This window comes from Microchirus variegatus (assembly GCF_963457635.1).
Source record: "Microchirus variegatus genome assembly, chromosome: 16".
NCBI lineage: Eukaryota > Metazoa > Chordata > Actinopteri > Pleuronectiformes > Soleidae > Microchirus > Microchirus variegatus.
Genome location: NC_139817.1, coordinates 8,623,988 through 8,637,345, shown reverse-complemented (window position 1 = coordinate 8,637,345; position 13,358 = coordinate 8,623,988). Strand labels below are relative to the sequence as shown.

The 13,358-nt window shown below is 41.3% G+C and overlaps 2 protein-coding genes across 2 annotated transcripts; one reads left to right on the top strand and one right to left on the bottom strand.

Annotated features, from left to right (window-relative positions):
* Positions 1–1,478: 1,478 nt before the first annotated feature.
* On the bottom strand, positions 1,479–2,998 carry LOC310938237 (tubulin alpha-1C chain-like; the record flags this gene model as incomplete). The annotated part of the gene is made up of 3 exons (XM_083902721.1): positions 2,773–2,998; positions 2,537–2,685; positions 1,479–2,453 (listed from the first exon to the last, which is right to left on the bottom strand). The coding sequence occupies exons 1-3, from the start codon at positions 2,894–2,896 to the stop codon at positions 1,479–1,481; spliced, it is 1,248 nt and encodes a 415-aa protein (XP_083758847.1). The 5' UTR covers positions 2,897–2,998.
* Positions 2,999–5,081: 2,083 nt separating this feature from the next.
* On the top strand, positions 5,082–8,473 carry ccdc74b (coiled-coil domain containing 74B; the record flags this gene model as incomplete). The annotated part of the gene is made up of 7 exons (XM_083902291.1): positions 5,082–5,394; positions 6,556–6,603; positions 6,838–6,955; positions 7,714–7,924; positions 8,002–8,102; positions 8,196–8,255; positions 8,347–8,473. 7 exons carry the CDS (start codon positions 5,082–5,084, stop codon positions 8,471–8,473), a joined length of 978 nt encoding a protein of 325 aa, XP_083758417.1.
* Positions 8,474–13,358: the final 4,885 nt, after the last annotated feature.

The window sequence follows — 13,358 nt, the reverse complement described above, 5'->3', positions numbered from 1 at the left end:
TATTTAAGTGGGATTTGTCCAGTGGATAAGCAAAGGTTCAGGCCCCCTGGGTATTTTTTTCCCCCTTTGTTTTTTAAGCAAAGATTCTGATTATTAATCTTAATACGTGTGGTCAGGACTGAAGGTAGTTGATGCCGAGATCACGGAGCAAAGAATAGCAACTCTGTCAGCTGAAGAGAATGGAGCGAAGATGGCTTTAAATACACGTGATGTGTAATTAAATTTGTGGCCTTTTTTTTTTTTTTTTTACTTTAGCCAGAGAACTTTATTATTTACGTCGTTTCCGTGTGTGTACATTCCTTATATCAGCTCACGCGCAGACTCTTACTACACGTGCTGTTCTGGTTCAGGTCAGGGCACTGTGACGGCGAGCGATGACCTCTCGGCGTATCTGAAACTGATGCATGTGTCACTTTTTATAATCACGTTTCCTACAATCACTGCTATCAGCCATCCTTGAGATAATCACACACTTAAGGTTAAAATTAAAAGAAATAATGAAGATTTATTTAGCCTTTTGCTACGTGCAATCCCCACACTCTACTTTGCCGATCCGTATGACTTTTTGTGTACCGAGAACATGCCTGAATGTTTTCATTTTCCTGTTTCCCCACTTTCACTAATTGTTGTAACCTGTACATATTGTAAATTAAGTTATTGCTGTTGTACATATGACGCTGCAGGCATATAGAGAGAGAGAGAGCCGAAACCATAGCACCTGCACATTCCCAAAGAGTACGCTCCCTCTGCTGATCTTCCATTATCGTCTCTTAACCATCACAGAAGCAGTTAAATCCTATCAAATCCGTGACAGACACTGTCTCAGCGTCTCCTCTGTGTGCGATGTAACCTTTACTGTCTGCCAGCTGCAAAATGAATAAAGTGAAAGAACAGGTCTGTTAAAATCACGTCAGGTTTTCTTTTTTCACTCCATGTTTCACATCCTTCTGTGTTAAAGAAATGCTTATAATTCAAACCGTCTTTGTTACAGGATCTTAAACTACAGTTTAAATCCATCATGCATTATAATTCAACTACTGCTATTTATGTGCTTATTTTCCTCAATTATATTTTTACATTATGCACAATAGGTTTGGAAAGTGTGCAAAATTATCAGATTAATGTGCTTTTATTGTGTACAGCTGGAATACACACCCTTTAAACATAAGAAATGTCTTACAAACTATTGTCAAATTAGTCCACATGGTGCCGATTAAGCCCATCAGCTCCACACAACTGTTTGTTTTACTATTGCCTCGCTACACTAAAAAACTGTACACCACACGTCTTCATTTTGAATATTTCTTACGTCCAGTGCCGTCAAACTACTGTGTTCAGCTGTTGGGGAGCCACAAGAAGAAGAAAAAAAAACCATAGTGCACTAAACTTTTTTATTTGCAGTCAGGAACAGACAAGACACGTAAACACAGCAGTCGGTGAATAATAATAAAGGGGACTGAATGAAATGCACCGCCTGCTTAATACTCCTCTCCTTCCTCATCGTCCTCCACATTGTCCAATCCCACCTCCTCGTAATCCTTCTCGAGCGCCGCCATGTCCTCTCTGGCCTCAGAAAACTCCCCCTCCTCCATCCCCTCACCCACGTACCAGTGAACGAAGGCGCGCTTGGCGTACATCAGGTCAAACTTGTGATCGAGCCGAGCGAAGGCCTCGGCGATGGCGGTGGTGTTGCTCAGCATGCACACGGCCCTCTGGACCTTGGCCAGGTCTCCACTAGGAACCACGGTGGGCGGCTGGTAGTTGATGCCCACCTTGAAGCCAGTGGGGCACCAGTCCACAAACTGGATGGAGCGCTTACTCTTGATGTTGGCGATGGCAGCGTTGACGTCTTTGGGCACCACGTCGCCGCGGTACAGCAGGCAGCAGGCCATGTACTTGCCGTGGCGGGGGTCGCACTTCACCAGCTGATTGGCCGGCTCGAAGCAGGAGTTGGTGATCTCGCCCACCGAGAGCTGCTCGTGGCACGCCTTCTCGCGAGAGATGACGGGGGCGTAGGTGGCCAGGGGGAAGTGGATGCGAGGATATGGCACCAGGTTGGTCTGGAACTCCGTCAGGTCGACGTTTAGGGCGCCGTCGAAACGGAGGGAGGCTGTGATGGAGGACACGATCTGACTGATCAGCCTGTTCAGGTTGGTGTAGCTGGGACGGTCGATGTCCAGGTTCCTGCGGCAGATGTCGTAGATGGCTTCGTTATCCACCATGAAGGCGCAGTCGGAGTGCTCCAGTGTGGTGTGGGTGGTCAGGATGGAGTTGTAGGGCTCCACCACAGCAGTGGACACCTGGGGGGCTGGGTAGATGGAGAACTCCAGCTTGGACTTCTTGCCGTAGTCGACGGACAGACGCTCCATCAGAAGGGAGGTGAAGCCAGAGCCGGTGCCTCCTCCAAAGCTGTGGAAAACCAGGAAACCCTGCAGACCAGTGCACTGGTCAGCCTAAGGACAGTGGTTGAATAAATACAATCATTTAGACATTTGAATAATATTGGGAAGAGTCAATCCTTATATTAGATGCTCACCAGTTTGCGGATCTTCTCCAGCACCAGGTCAATGTGCTCTTTGCCTACAGTGTAGTGTCCACGGGCGTAGTTGTTGGCAGCGTCCTCCTTCCCAGTGATCAGCTGCTCAGGGTGGAAGAGCTGGCGGTAGATCCCAGAGCGCACCTCATCTGAGGGGAAAAACCGGTACATGAAGGTATAAAACGGCCAAGTATTGTAATTCAGATTACTATTCAAACAAAAAGTTGTTTGCTTACCGATGACCGTGGGCTCCAGGTCAACGAACACAGCTCTGGGGACGTGCTTCCCAGCTCCAGTCTCACTGAAGAAGGTGTTGAAGGCGTCGTCGCCTCGTGCTCCAGGAGTCTTGTTGCCGGGCATTTGACCGTCTGGCTGGATCCCATGTTCCAGGCAGTAAAGCTCCCAGCATGCATTTCCGATCTGGACACCAGCCTGACCGACGTGTATGGAGAGGCACTCGCGCTGTGGAAGGTAAGGTAAGGTATGTTTTAATGAAAATTCTTGAAGACAATCTAAAGATAAAATCCCTTTGACATAAGCATTTGCAAACATAAATCTGTGGCCTCCATAAAGCAAAGCCCTTCTCTAAAATACAGCTAAGCTACAACAAACAATTGTGCACAAATGCCCATAAACCATTCTAAAGAAGCAAGCAAGTGGAAGCAAGTCTGTTCTCCATTACTTGTTTGAGCCAACACAGCTGTGACAATATAAAAGATTAAGAAAAAGCTTGTGGTTCAAAGCCAAACTCCTTTGTGTGGCTAAACAAACCCAAAAATAATCAACTCTTAAGTGCACTTTTTTTTTTGCCTGCCTGTTGTCCTGTTGTTTATTTCTCATACTCCATCTAAAACTAAGGAATGACTCAAAAATCAAAGCACATTTGCTCTTGAAATGTTTCAATGGGCTCCACTTGACTTGGTCTGAGTCCTGTGCAGTTAACACTCAACTATAGTTAAAAAAAAAAAACTCTAGATATTTTATTCTTAGCTAAAATTAACACCCAAGTGAGGTGGAAACCCATATTTTTTTATTCTTACCATGTTCCCCGATGTTTGGTAGAGCTTGAAGAATTACTCTCACAGAGTAGATTTTAAGGTCCTGTGTGAGAATAACTACTCATCCAGTCGTTGGGTTGTTTTTTTTTATACCAGGTGCAAAAAGAGTTTCTGAATGTGGTTGGTCAAAAGCTGACATGTGCTCATTTTCTATTGTTCCCATTGGTTACAATGGAAGAGCCGCGTCACCGTCTGCTGCTGTTTGAAATGCTGCAAACTCAACAGGGCACAGGTGTAAATAATCACATGGCTAAGTTCCACTGACCTTCCTCAGCGTCAGAGTGCACGAATGACCTGTGCAACGACTGGTGTGGAAAGAACATGAGCTTGACGACACAGAAATATCACCAACTGGACTTTATGTATCATATATACTTACATATGGTGCATTTTGCAGAAGAAAATCATTTGCTTCATTAGAAAAAATGCAGTGTTTTGATTTGAAATAAATGATAGCTTCCCTTTTATGTTTGTGTCAGTGGAATGTTGCATAGCTTTTTAAGATTAATGAAAGATAAATATGGAATTGTTTGGGGGGTTTTTTCAGGACAAACCTGTACAGTACATGAAAACACCAATGATCATTATAGATATCTCTTAATTCCAGTGTTCAGTTAGATAAAGATATCTTAATTACTTGATTGCTGAAGATTTCTTAAGATAAAGAGGGTGAGAGGTAGAATTTATCACAAAGTGCTCTGGTTTTCACAGCTTTAGGGTCTGTGCAGGTATTTAAATGTGTCCAGGAATGATTGGAAATAGGCCTAGGAAGATTTTTTAGATTGGGTTTCTGATTCATAGACGTATTTGCTGACATGGTATGAAACTGTGTATTGTTTGTTTTTTTTGTTTTTTACCACAGATTTCCTTCATTATAAAATAAAACTATTCTTAACTTTAGTTTTAGTTTCTTTCAGTTTTATAAAAAAAAAAGATTGAGGTCATTAGAGAAAATCTGACAGAAAAAGCAACTGAATTACGGATATCTGTGACGTCATTCTGGCGAGTAAAACTACATAAAGTACATGATCTGAAACTCTAGTTTTGACGAGTAAGAATGACGTCAATTCATACTAGTCACAATGGAATTGGTCAGAATGACGTCACAGCTATGTGTAACGGTTTCAGACAGTCAAACTTTGGGATTTTAATGTTAAAACGGTTGGCCATAATGCACCTGACCTGGCAACCCTGTTCACCGCAGCTGCGCAGGTTCGACGAGTAGTTTACTTACGGTTGCCAGGGTAACGTATTAGCGAGCGAAGCGCGTGTCAATTATCAGTGTAATTCAGCACTTTTGAGTTGATTATAAGCAACGAACTTTAGTTAACTAGTTAGCTGGACGTTGTTAGAAGTGAGTGTAAGCTAACATGACGTCACTGCAGTGTGTTTGTATTGGGAAACACAGTTAGCAGGTGTTGCTAGTTTGGATGCTAACGCAGTGTTTGTTTGTTTGTTCAGGCTGGAAACTAGTAATAATTATCGCCATGACTAGTAACACGAGCCTCCCACCGGTGAGCCATTTACCGCGCTGGACCCGCGTGGGGCGCTTCAAGAAGCCTCTGTCTCCACCGCGACATTTACCGGCGAAGCAGCAGCTGCAGCCGCTGCCTGCAGTGCTGTCAGCGGACAGAGGCGAGGACAGAGCCGCGGAGCTGCACCGTCACCGTCACCGCAGCAGCGACACTGAGCACCGCGTCGCCTCACTGCAGAGGAACATCCACTTTCTGCAGCAGCAACACAAGGACACTCTGGAGAGGCTGCATGCGGAGATAGAGTATCTGAGACGGGAGAATAAAGGTGAAGAAAACAGTGGTTCCCCTGGCTGCCTTCACTGTAGTCCAGGGCCGGCCCAAGTCTTTATGGGGCCCTAACAGCTGAAACCCCCCAGTCTTCTATAAAGTACCTAAAAGTGATACTTCAGTAAAAGTAGAAAATGACTTTGGTAGAAGTTGAAGTCACTTTAAATATTATCATAATAATAATAATAATAGTAGTAGTAGTAGTGATAATAATACTTAAAAGCGCCATATGCAAGAATGTGACCAAAAACGGTTACTACACTCAAATTCAAAATCCTACGCTGTAAATTCATTGTTTGTTTGCTAAGTAATCATTTAATTATTGCGATTACAGAGAGAGATCTACGAAACAAACTCTCTAGGTGATACTAAATGTTGATCAGTCACTGTGTTATGTTGTTATGCTGAGAAACACTCACGTATACAGGTTCCCGGGCAAACTTTATCTTGGCGTTTTTGACATTCATACCGAGGTCTTTTAGGTTTCGTTTTCTCCGCCATTGTAGTTCAGACGTAACTGGCAACCCGTGGGTGCTCGGCAGCTGAGACTCTACTGACTGCAATGCACATATTAGAAGGATTTCACGGCCAGTTGCTTTAGATTTATTACATAATGCACCTTTAAGTAAAAGTCTTAAAGTATATGACAATTACTGTACTTAAATATAAAAAGCTCAGTGGTAGCATGAGTGGGTTCACTTCCTGGCTCTGCTAGTCTATATGTGTCCTTGAGGAAGACACTTAAGGGTGTGAATGGCAAAGCAGCTCCTCAAGACTAGAAAAGCTCTATATAAATACGTAGTGATGGAGTATAGGTAAAAGTTGCTGGAAATGTGTCTGTCGACGTCACATTTTATTATATTCCACGCTTACAAGGAATGCACCCAGTAACCTGTGGCATCCACACCGCCTGACTCTACTCTGATATAGTGCTGACAGACACTCAATAGATGCGGTCGTCACGCGGCAACTCTGCTCTTTTGAGAGATTTCTCAGTGGGAGGTGAACACGGATCCTGTGTCTCGTTATTGGACCAGACCACATGCTGTTCCATATCACATCATCTCACCATACATGCACCGCTTACAGGAGTTAAAAGTCTGTGCCTCTTGTGTTGTGTTGTGTGTGTGACATATGTGACTCTTTTTAAATGTTGCAGAACTGCACTACAAATCCATAATGGAGCCTCCCAAGTCGAGTAGGAAAGGTAAGATTAACCCCCGACATGTTCTTGCTGAAGTGTGTCGGAGTGGATATAGTGGGTTATGTAATGTATAAGTCATATTGATTCTGCTTTTGGTTCATCCTTCAATCCAATTTGACCACAAAACTTGAAAAGTTATTTTGTGATGTCTGTCTTGGTGTATCTGTCCTTTTGATTGATGTTAGCCGCACTTCTGACCCCCTAGTTGTCTTTATTTATTTTTTATTTTTTTGCTAGGACCAATACAAAGTCGACGAGGCGTTAGACCACCCACTCATGGAAGGGAAACTCACACAGGACTTTACCTAGAGGAGCCACTGCAGGACATGACACCCTCACAGGACCAGGCCCTAAGGTACATATGAGTCCTTCTTCATTAAAGCGGACCTAGACCGGAAGTTCAAATTAACGCTGTTTTTTAGTGTGTATCTGCGTCATTACCTTGTTTAAGAATCCCTGAAGGTTCTAAACAAACAGTTCAGCCACTGCTGAGAACGCTGTGTTTTATTGTAATCTCGGGCTCAGCGAGATCTCTGAAAAAACCCAGTCCGGTTCAAAAAACAGCGGTTCTCCTGAACAGCAGATCATCCTTCTCCGGGCACTAGTCCCGGGCACATCCGGTTGCGTACATTGAACCGCAGAAGAAGAATAACGTCCGTTGTGGAGGTGTTTCACGAGCGACAGTGTCTTCTGACTGGGTCAAAGTCATAAAAGGGACTGCGACGGGGAGTCGTGAAGAAGCTATTTTTAAGCATTCTTAAAACAATGTTTTGATAATGAGAAGCAGTGCATCCACCATTCCAGAGGGGGGAGCTGCGCTTCTGAGAGCGGATGTGCTGAATAGTAATGGCCAATCACAAGACTCTGTCTTCTGGGGGTGAGAGTTCACTCTGAAATATCGCGACTCGGGAACAGCGTCAGAAAAGAAGATTTCTATCGGCTCGTTTACAGCAACTAGGAGGTTTTTGACCATAAAAACAAGTTAATGTATGTAAGTAGACCTCCATAACTAACATATATGTGCAACAGGACCACTCTAGGTCCGCTTTAACATTTATTTCAATACAGAAACGGTGTGATTTTGGAGTTTGTAAACGTTGTGAATTGTCTCAGTGTACTGCTCAGCAGAGTTGGAGAGAGCAGTGACGTTCTGGGATCCACCAGGCAGGACCGCGGTGCAGAGGAAACGGGCAGCCTCATCACGTCACTGAAGCCCCTGCGTATTCACCGCGACCTCTCCCATCCACCGCGCGCTCCCACGCTGCAGGAGTGCGAGGTCATCATCCGGCAGCTCTACAGCGCAAACAGTTTTCAGTCTCAGGAAGTGAGTACCTGTCACCGCACAAACTACAAACGCAGCGTGCAATCACAAGCTTGACGACTTCTGTGTCTCACGTGCAGCTTATACGCGTGAAGTCGAAGCTGAAAGACGTTGTTCTGAGCAAGAAGATCAACCCAGAAAACTACAGTCTGAGCAACACCTACCTTGTTAATGGTAGCAGGTAAAGTGAGCATCGTTACCTTAAAAATAATTTCAAAAAGGAAAAACAGCCCCACTGTGATTAAGAGTTTATTTTATGTCTTGGATCTTGTAGCAAATCTTCTGAAGAGAAGAAATTTCCAAAACTTGGTCTTCAAACATACCCGGAAAAAAGGTAATCCCCTTCGTCTCGTCGTTAATTCTCGGCCCTCTGCGTTAAATTAACGCTCAGTAAACTGTAAAAAATATTTTATTTCCTTCCCGAGGTCTGGGCCGTCTCAGTCTGGCGTTGTCCTCCCAGTCCTGAAGCAGAGCCTCAGTCCGACCATCGCAGAGAGACAGAGGAGGACTCGTGCCGTGCAGAGAGACCGTTTAAAAAGGACTGTGCACTGACCAGATCAAAACTCAAAACCTCAAGAAGTCACACGAAGTGAATCTACTTGGTAATTATCATAAATCAGTATACAATACAGGTATTCTAGCTCATCAATTTGATATATTTGTACTCGTAAAGTAAAGGAAAAACAAAGTGAAGGTCCATGGATTTTCAGTGCAAAAACTGGAGGAAAGGCTCCGTATTTATGTATTCATTTATTTTCAATGGAAACTTGAGTTTGTAGTGATTTTTAAATGACTTAACCATTTTGAAATTTTAACTAATTTTCACCTGGACGGTGAACACTGACGTTCACTGCACATACAGTGTGTTGTATTTCTGCCACTTTAAAAACAGGTATTAAACACTTTTCAGTGGAAACAGCCAAAGTAAAAGCATTTGTCATAAATGACACACGATAAAGGCTCATTTTTCCAGGCATTTAGTGTTTTTATACTGGTAAACAGAAACATCTAAACTCTCTAAAACAAATGTCAGTTTGTTATTACTAATAAATTGTCTTGAGACCAAACAGCACTGTTTTATCCCCCCCTTTATGTTTAATTTAATTCAAAGAAAAGTGTTTGCACAGGATAAGACACAAAATGAGCAGTTACCCTGCAGGGATTTCAGAACTATAGCCATATGAAAATAAGTGACCTAAATACAATTTCTTGGAATGTCTATATGCATGGACATGGGACATCATAATATATTCAGTAATTAATTTGACTTGAACCAAAAACTTTAAGGAAGTGGGTTAAATATAATAGTGAGAGAGTAAGGAAGGACTGAAAAAAAAAATGTCCCTTCCTGCTTTGATCCCCTCTTTAAATGTTAATATAATGTTAATATAAAAAGTTTCAGAAGTCTTTAGATCTTTAAATATCATGTCATTAAGATATAATGACAGTGGGGTTAAAATAAGATAACATAGTGCTTTGTAACACAATCTTTAAAAAGATAATAATAAACGCATAAATGAAGAAATACATAATCCACTCCTCTGTGTTGTGATAAAACGTCGATCAGCGTGATGCTGCACAGTCACGTGAGAGTAAACAAATTCAAAAGCACTTGGCCTGATTTCGTAACATGAGTCAAACGCAAACTGCAGCTCGTGTGCAGTTGTGCAAGAGCGTCGAGCAGGTTAAGAACTGCACGCAACCAGGCGGGGCCCCACCTTTCCTGGAATGAAGCATTCGTCCACCTCTGGAGAATTTCAGAAGAACATTATAGGCACCGCGATGGAATGATGATGCAGTTATCGATTGTCTCCATCTCTGCTTGTGTATGTGGGCTCTGCTAAATACTGACGTCCCTTCATGCAAAAAAAGTCCTGAAATGCACCTACTGATCACTTATTTGTGCTGTTTGGTTTTTTTGCAATATCTCTTGCTGTTACCAATATTGGTTAACAGAGCACCGTTATCTGTGTTTTTTCACATGTTTACATTCTTAGATGGCTTTCTGGATTTGTATAGAACTTTACCATCTTACATAATCATGACAAAATTCTGTTCATCTGATCGTTGAGATATACATATCTGAACAGGTGTGGGACTTCCCATGTTAAAGTTAACCCTGTAAAGCCCAAATCATTACATGAGTCAAATTCTTCTCTGTCGGGTTTCCCATAATTTTATACATCAGGTTTTTCCAGGGAAAAGATTGTCACACTGCTCATGTGGAGGGCTCAAAAACTCATGTATCACATACGATTACGTTTGGCGTCATAGGGTTAAATTGCCACCAAATCCATAATCTGGATCAGATCTGGATGACATTTTTATATAGTCTCTGATGATGAACAGTACAGATGAAATGTCTGATCCTGCAAACAGAGTTTTATTCAGATTTCTTAAGAATTTGATCATTTTTTTTGTGACGTCATCAGCGGTAGATTCTTACCAAACATTTCATGAGAACATTACTGACCCTACCTCACAGGAAGTTGCTACCAGAAAGACAAACGCTGAGATAAATCCACGCAGTTGAAAACATAGAAGATCAAAATGATTAGATTCCATGTGGCCCAAGTTAAAATATCTTTTTAATATCTTTCATCTTTACAGATTCATTTTACACGATAAATATACTTTTTTATATATATATATATATATATATATATATATATGTATATGTATGTATGTATGTATGTATGTGTATATATAATATATATACACATATATATACATACATACATATATGTATGTATGTGTATATATATGTATATGTGTATATATATATATATATATATATATATATGTATATGTATATACATATATGTATATACATATACATATATATATTTATATATATATATAAAAAAGTATATTTATCGTGTAAAATGAATCTGTAAATATATCACAAACTATATATTGTTGCATATCAAAACAAACACTTTTATTTTGAAATCCTGCTAAATATCTTCATGAATATTGTTACTGTTGTGATATAATGTGACGAGACACTCATTGGCCCCCAGGTCGTTTGAGTTTGAGATGGCACATCTGTGGACACGTACATCCCATAATCTTTTACATTTACTACTAATGTGCATGTTAACCCTGTGAAAGTATGTTAACTTAAAAGAGAATTCTGCACTGAATGTTGTACATGAATATGGGAAAATGGTAAGAAAAGTATTACATATGCAGTATAACCTTAATCCTCCAGTTTGAAGTTGAATTGTCCACTTTAAAATGAAAAGAAAGAAAGAAGGAGAGTCTCAGATGCGCCCACTAGATGGAGATGTCTCGAAAGTCAATACAACCCGCAGAAAAACTGCCTTAATGAACACATGACATTTATTAAACCAGAAAAGCTTACATGATTAAACTGTCAAAATTCCAAACAATTAAGTCTTCATTAATGTAATTTTATTATAATTGTTATTCGCGTTGTTATGAGGCAGCAATGTTTATTTCCATCCCAATTTGTTGCATCACCGTGTCTCTTTGTGGAAAATGTGGGAATTGGCAGGAGTTGAGCCAGTGAGACCCCGGAGGGTTCAGATCTATTAAAATTCAGCCAGTGTTGCAGAGATGAGGGCAGCTCTGTGGCAGCTGCATGAGGCTCGTGAGACTGTGTCGCTAACAACCACAACACTGACTAAATGACAGCAACCAGAGCGAAACATCCTTTTTTTTTTTTAAATACTGCATAGATATATATTCTAGTGTCATCAATAAGCAGATGTTGTCTCGCCTCACCGGGTGTTGATGGGCGTCTTTTTTCACTTCTGTTTTTTTTTCACTCTTCATAATAAGCATCTTTGGAACATCGACGTCCGCCACATTTAAATTCACTCTCGAAACCCGTCAGCGTATTGTGCCGTAGGTCGAGAATAGCTCCAAAAATGATGTGTCATGGTTGCGTGCCGGATAATACTCACTATGAGACTGAATACAGGGGGAAGTTGACAGGAGAGTGACAGGAAATTAAAAAAAAAAAAAATAGGGAAATATGTAAAACGTTTTCTTCTTTCTCTTTTTTATACTCATGACGGATGGAACATATACTTAGTTCATGTCTGACTCACTCATTAATCATATAGCAGAGATTCTCATGATGGCACCTACACAGTATGTTATTCAATTTAGATTACAAACAATGGTCTTAATTTACAAAATAAAGCAATTCCTGCTGTTGAATTTACTGAACCTAGTTTAAATGGAAATGGACAGCTTGTTTGTTTTTAGCTTTTAGAATAATTGAGAATATTCCATTAAACAGTGGATCTGAATCACATATTCTGGTCAGGATTTATCATTGATCTCTGTTATAATGGGAATTATGTGGTTTATAAGATAAAAATGGCAAATTACAGAGCTACTATGCAAGTTAATCACCTGCTATTTTCATAATCATTTAAAAAAAAGGGTTATATGTATAGTTATATAGATATAATCCCCAACCACAGGAACCCAACATTGGACTGAGGGCCGTCAAAGGAAAAAAAACAGAAAGAAATCCCATTTGTAATAATTGTAATGACCAGATTGCAGTTCTACAGTTTAGCGTTAAGTAATATAAGCGTTAATATAATGTAATTTAAGCATTAATACAATAACGCTTTATAATTTACTGGGTAATTACCCAGTATTTTGGCCATTGTTCTTACCTTCTAATTACAGGTTAATACCAAGTAACACATTTCTGTTACCATATATTTACTAGCTACCTACTTATTACCAGTTTATAACCCAATAATACACTATAATTCACCTTATAGAAACCAGGTAAATACCCAGTATTTTGTTTACACTTATTGATCTGTATCCAGTAATGTCCAATAAACATTTAACAAGCTTAGTAGCTCCTGGATTAAAACTATCAACTGTAATTCATTGCGGGCCGCCAGAAATGTTTCTGCGGGCCGACATTGGCCCCCGGGCCGCACTTTGAGAACCAATGTCTTAATTCATTCAATGAGGCTGGTCACCTCCCACGTTTTGGTTGCTTAGTAACAAGAGACGCCAGGAGTGACCATTAAAGCGCTTTAGTTAAAGGAAACCTTTAAACCCATCATAGTGACAAGTCTAGTCCATTTGTTATGTTATATCGTCAGTCTCACTGTTTGATGTGACTAATTCTTACGCAATTGACCTTTAAGTGAAAGGCTCTGGGGGGGGTGTTACCTTTTTAAAAGAAAAATCCACATTTCTGTCAAATGTCATGGAAACATGAGTGACACCTCTCCACACAGAGGTGGGTGGGTGCCTCGTGGGGGAGGGGGCTGTCCGTGCCCTCGTCACCGCCCGCCCACCGCCGCCTTCCTCCGCCCATACACCCCACCACCACCTCGCCCCGCCCCCTCCCCTTACACTCGTCAGTGACGCGCAGACAGAGAGCGGGACCTGCCCTCCCGTCGCCATTTTTCGGTCTCGAACTCGCACT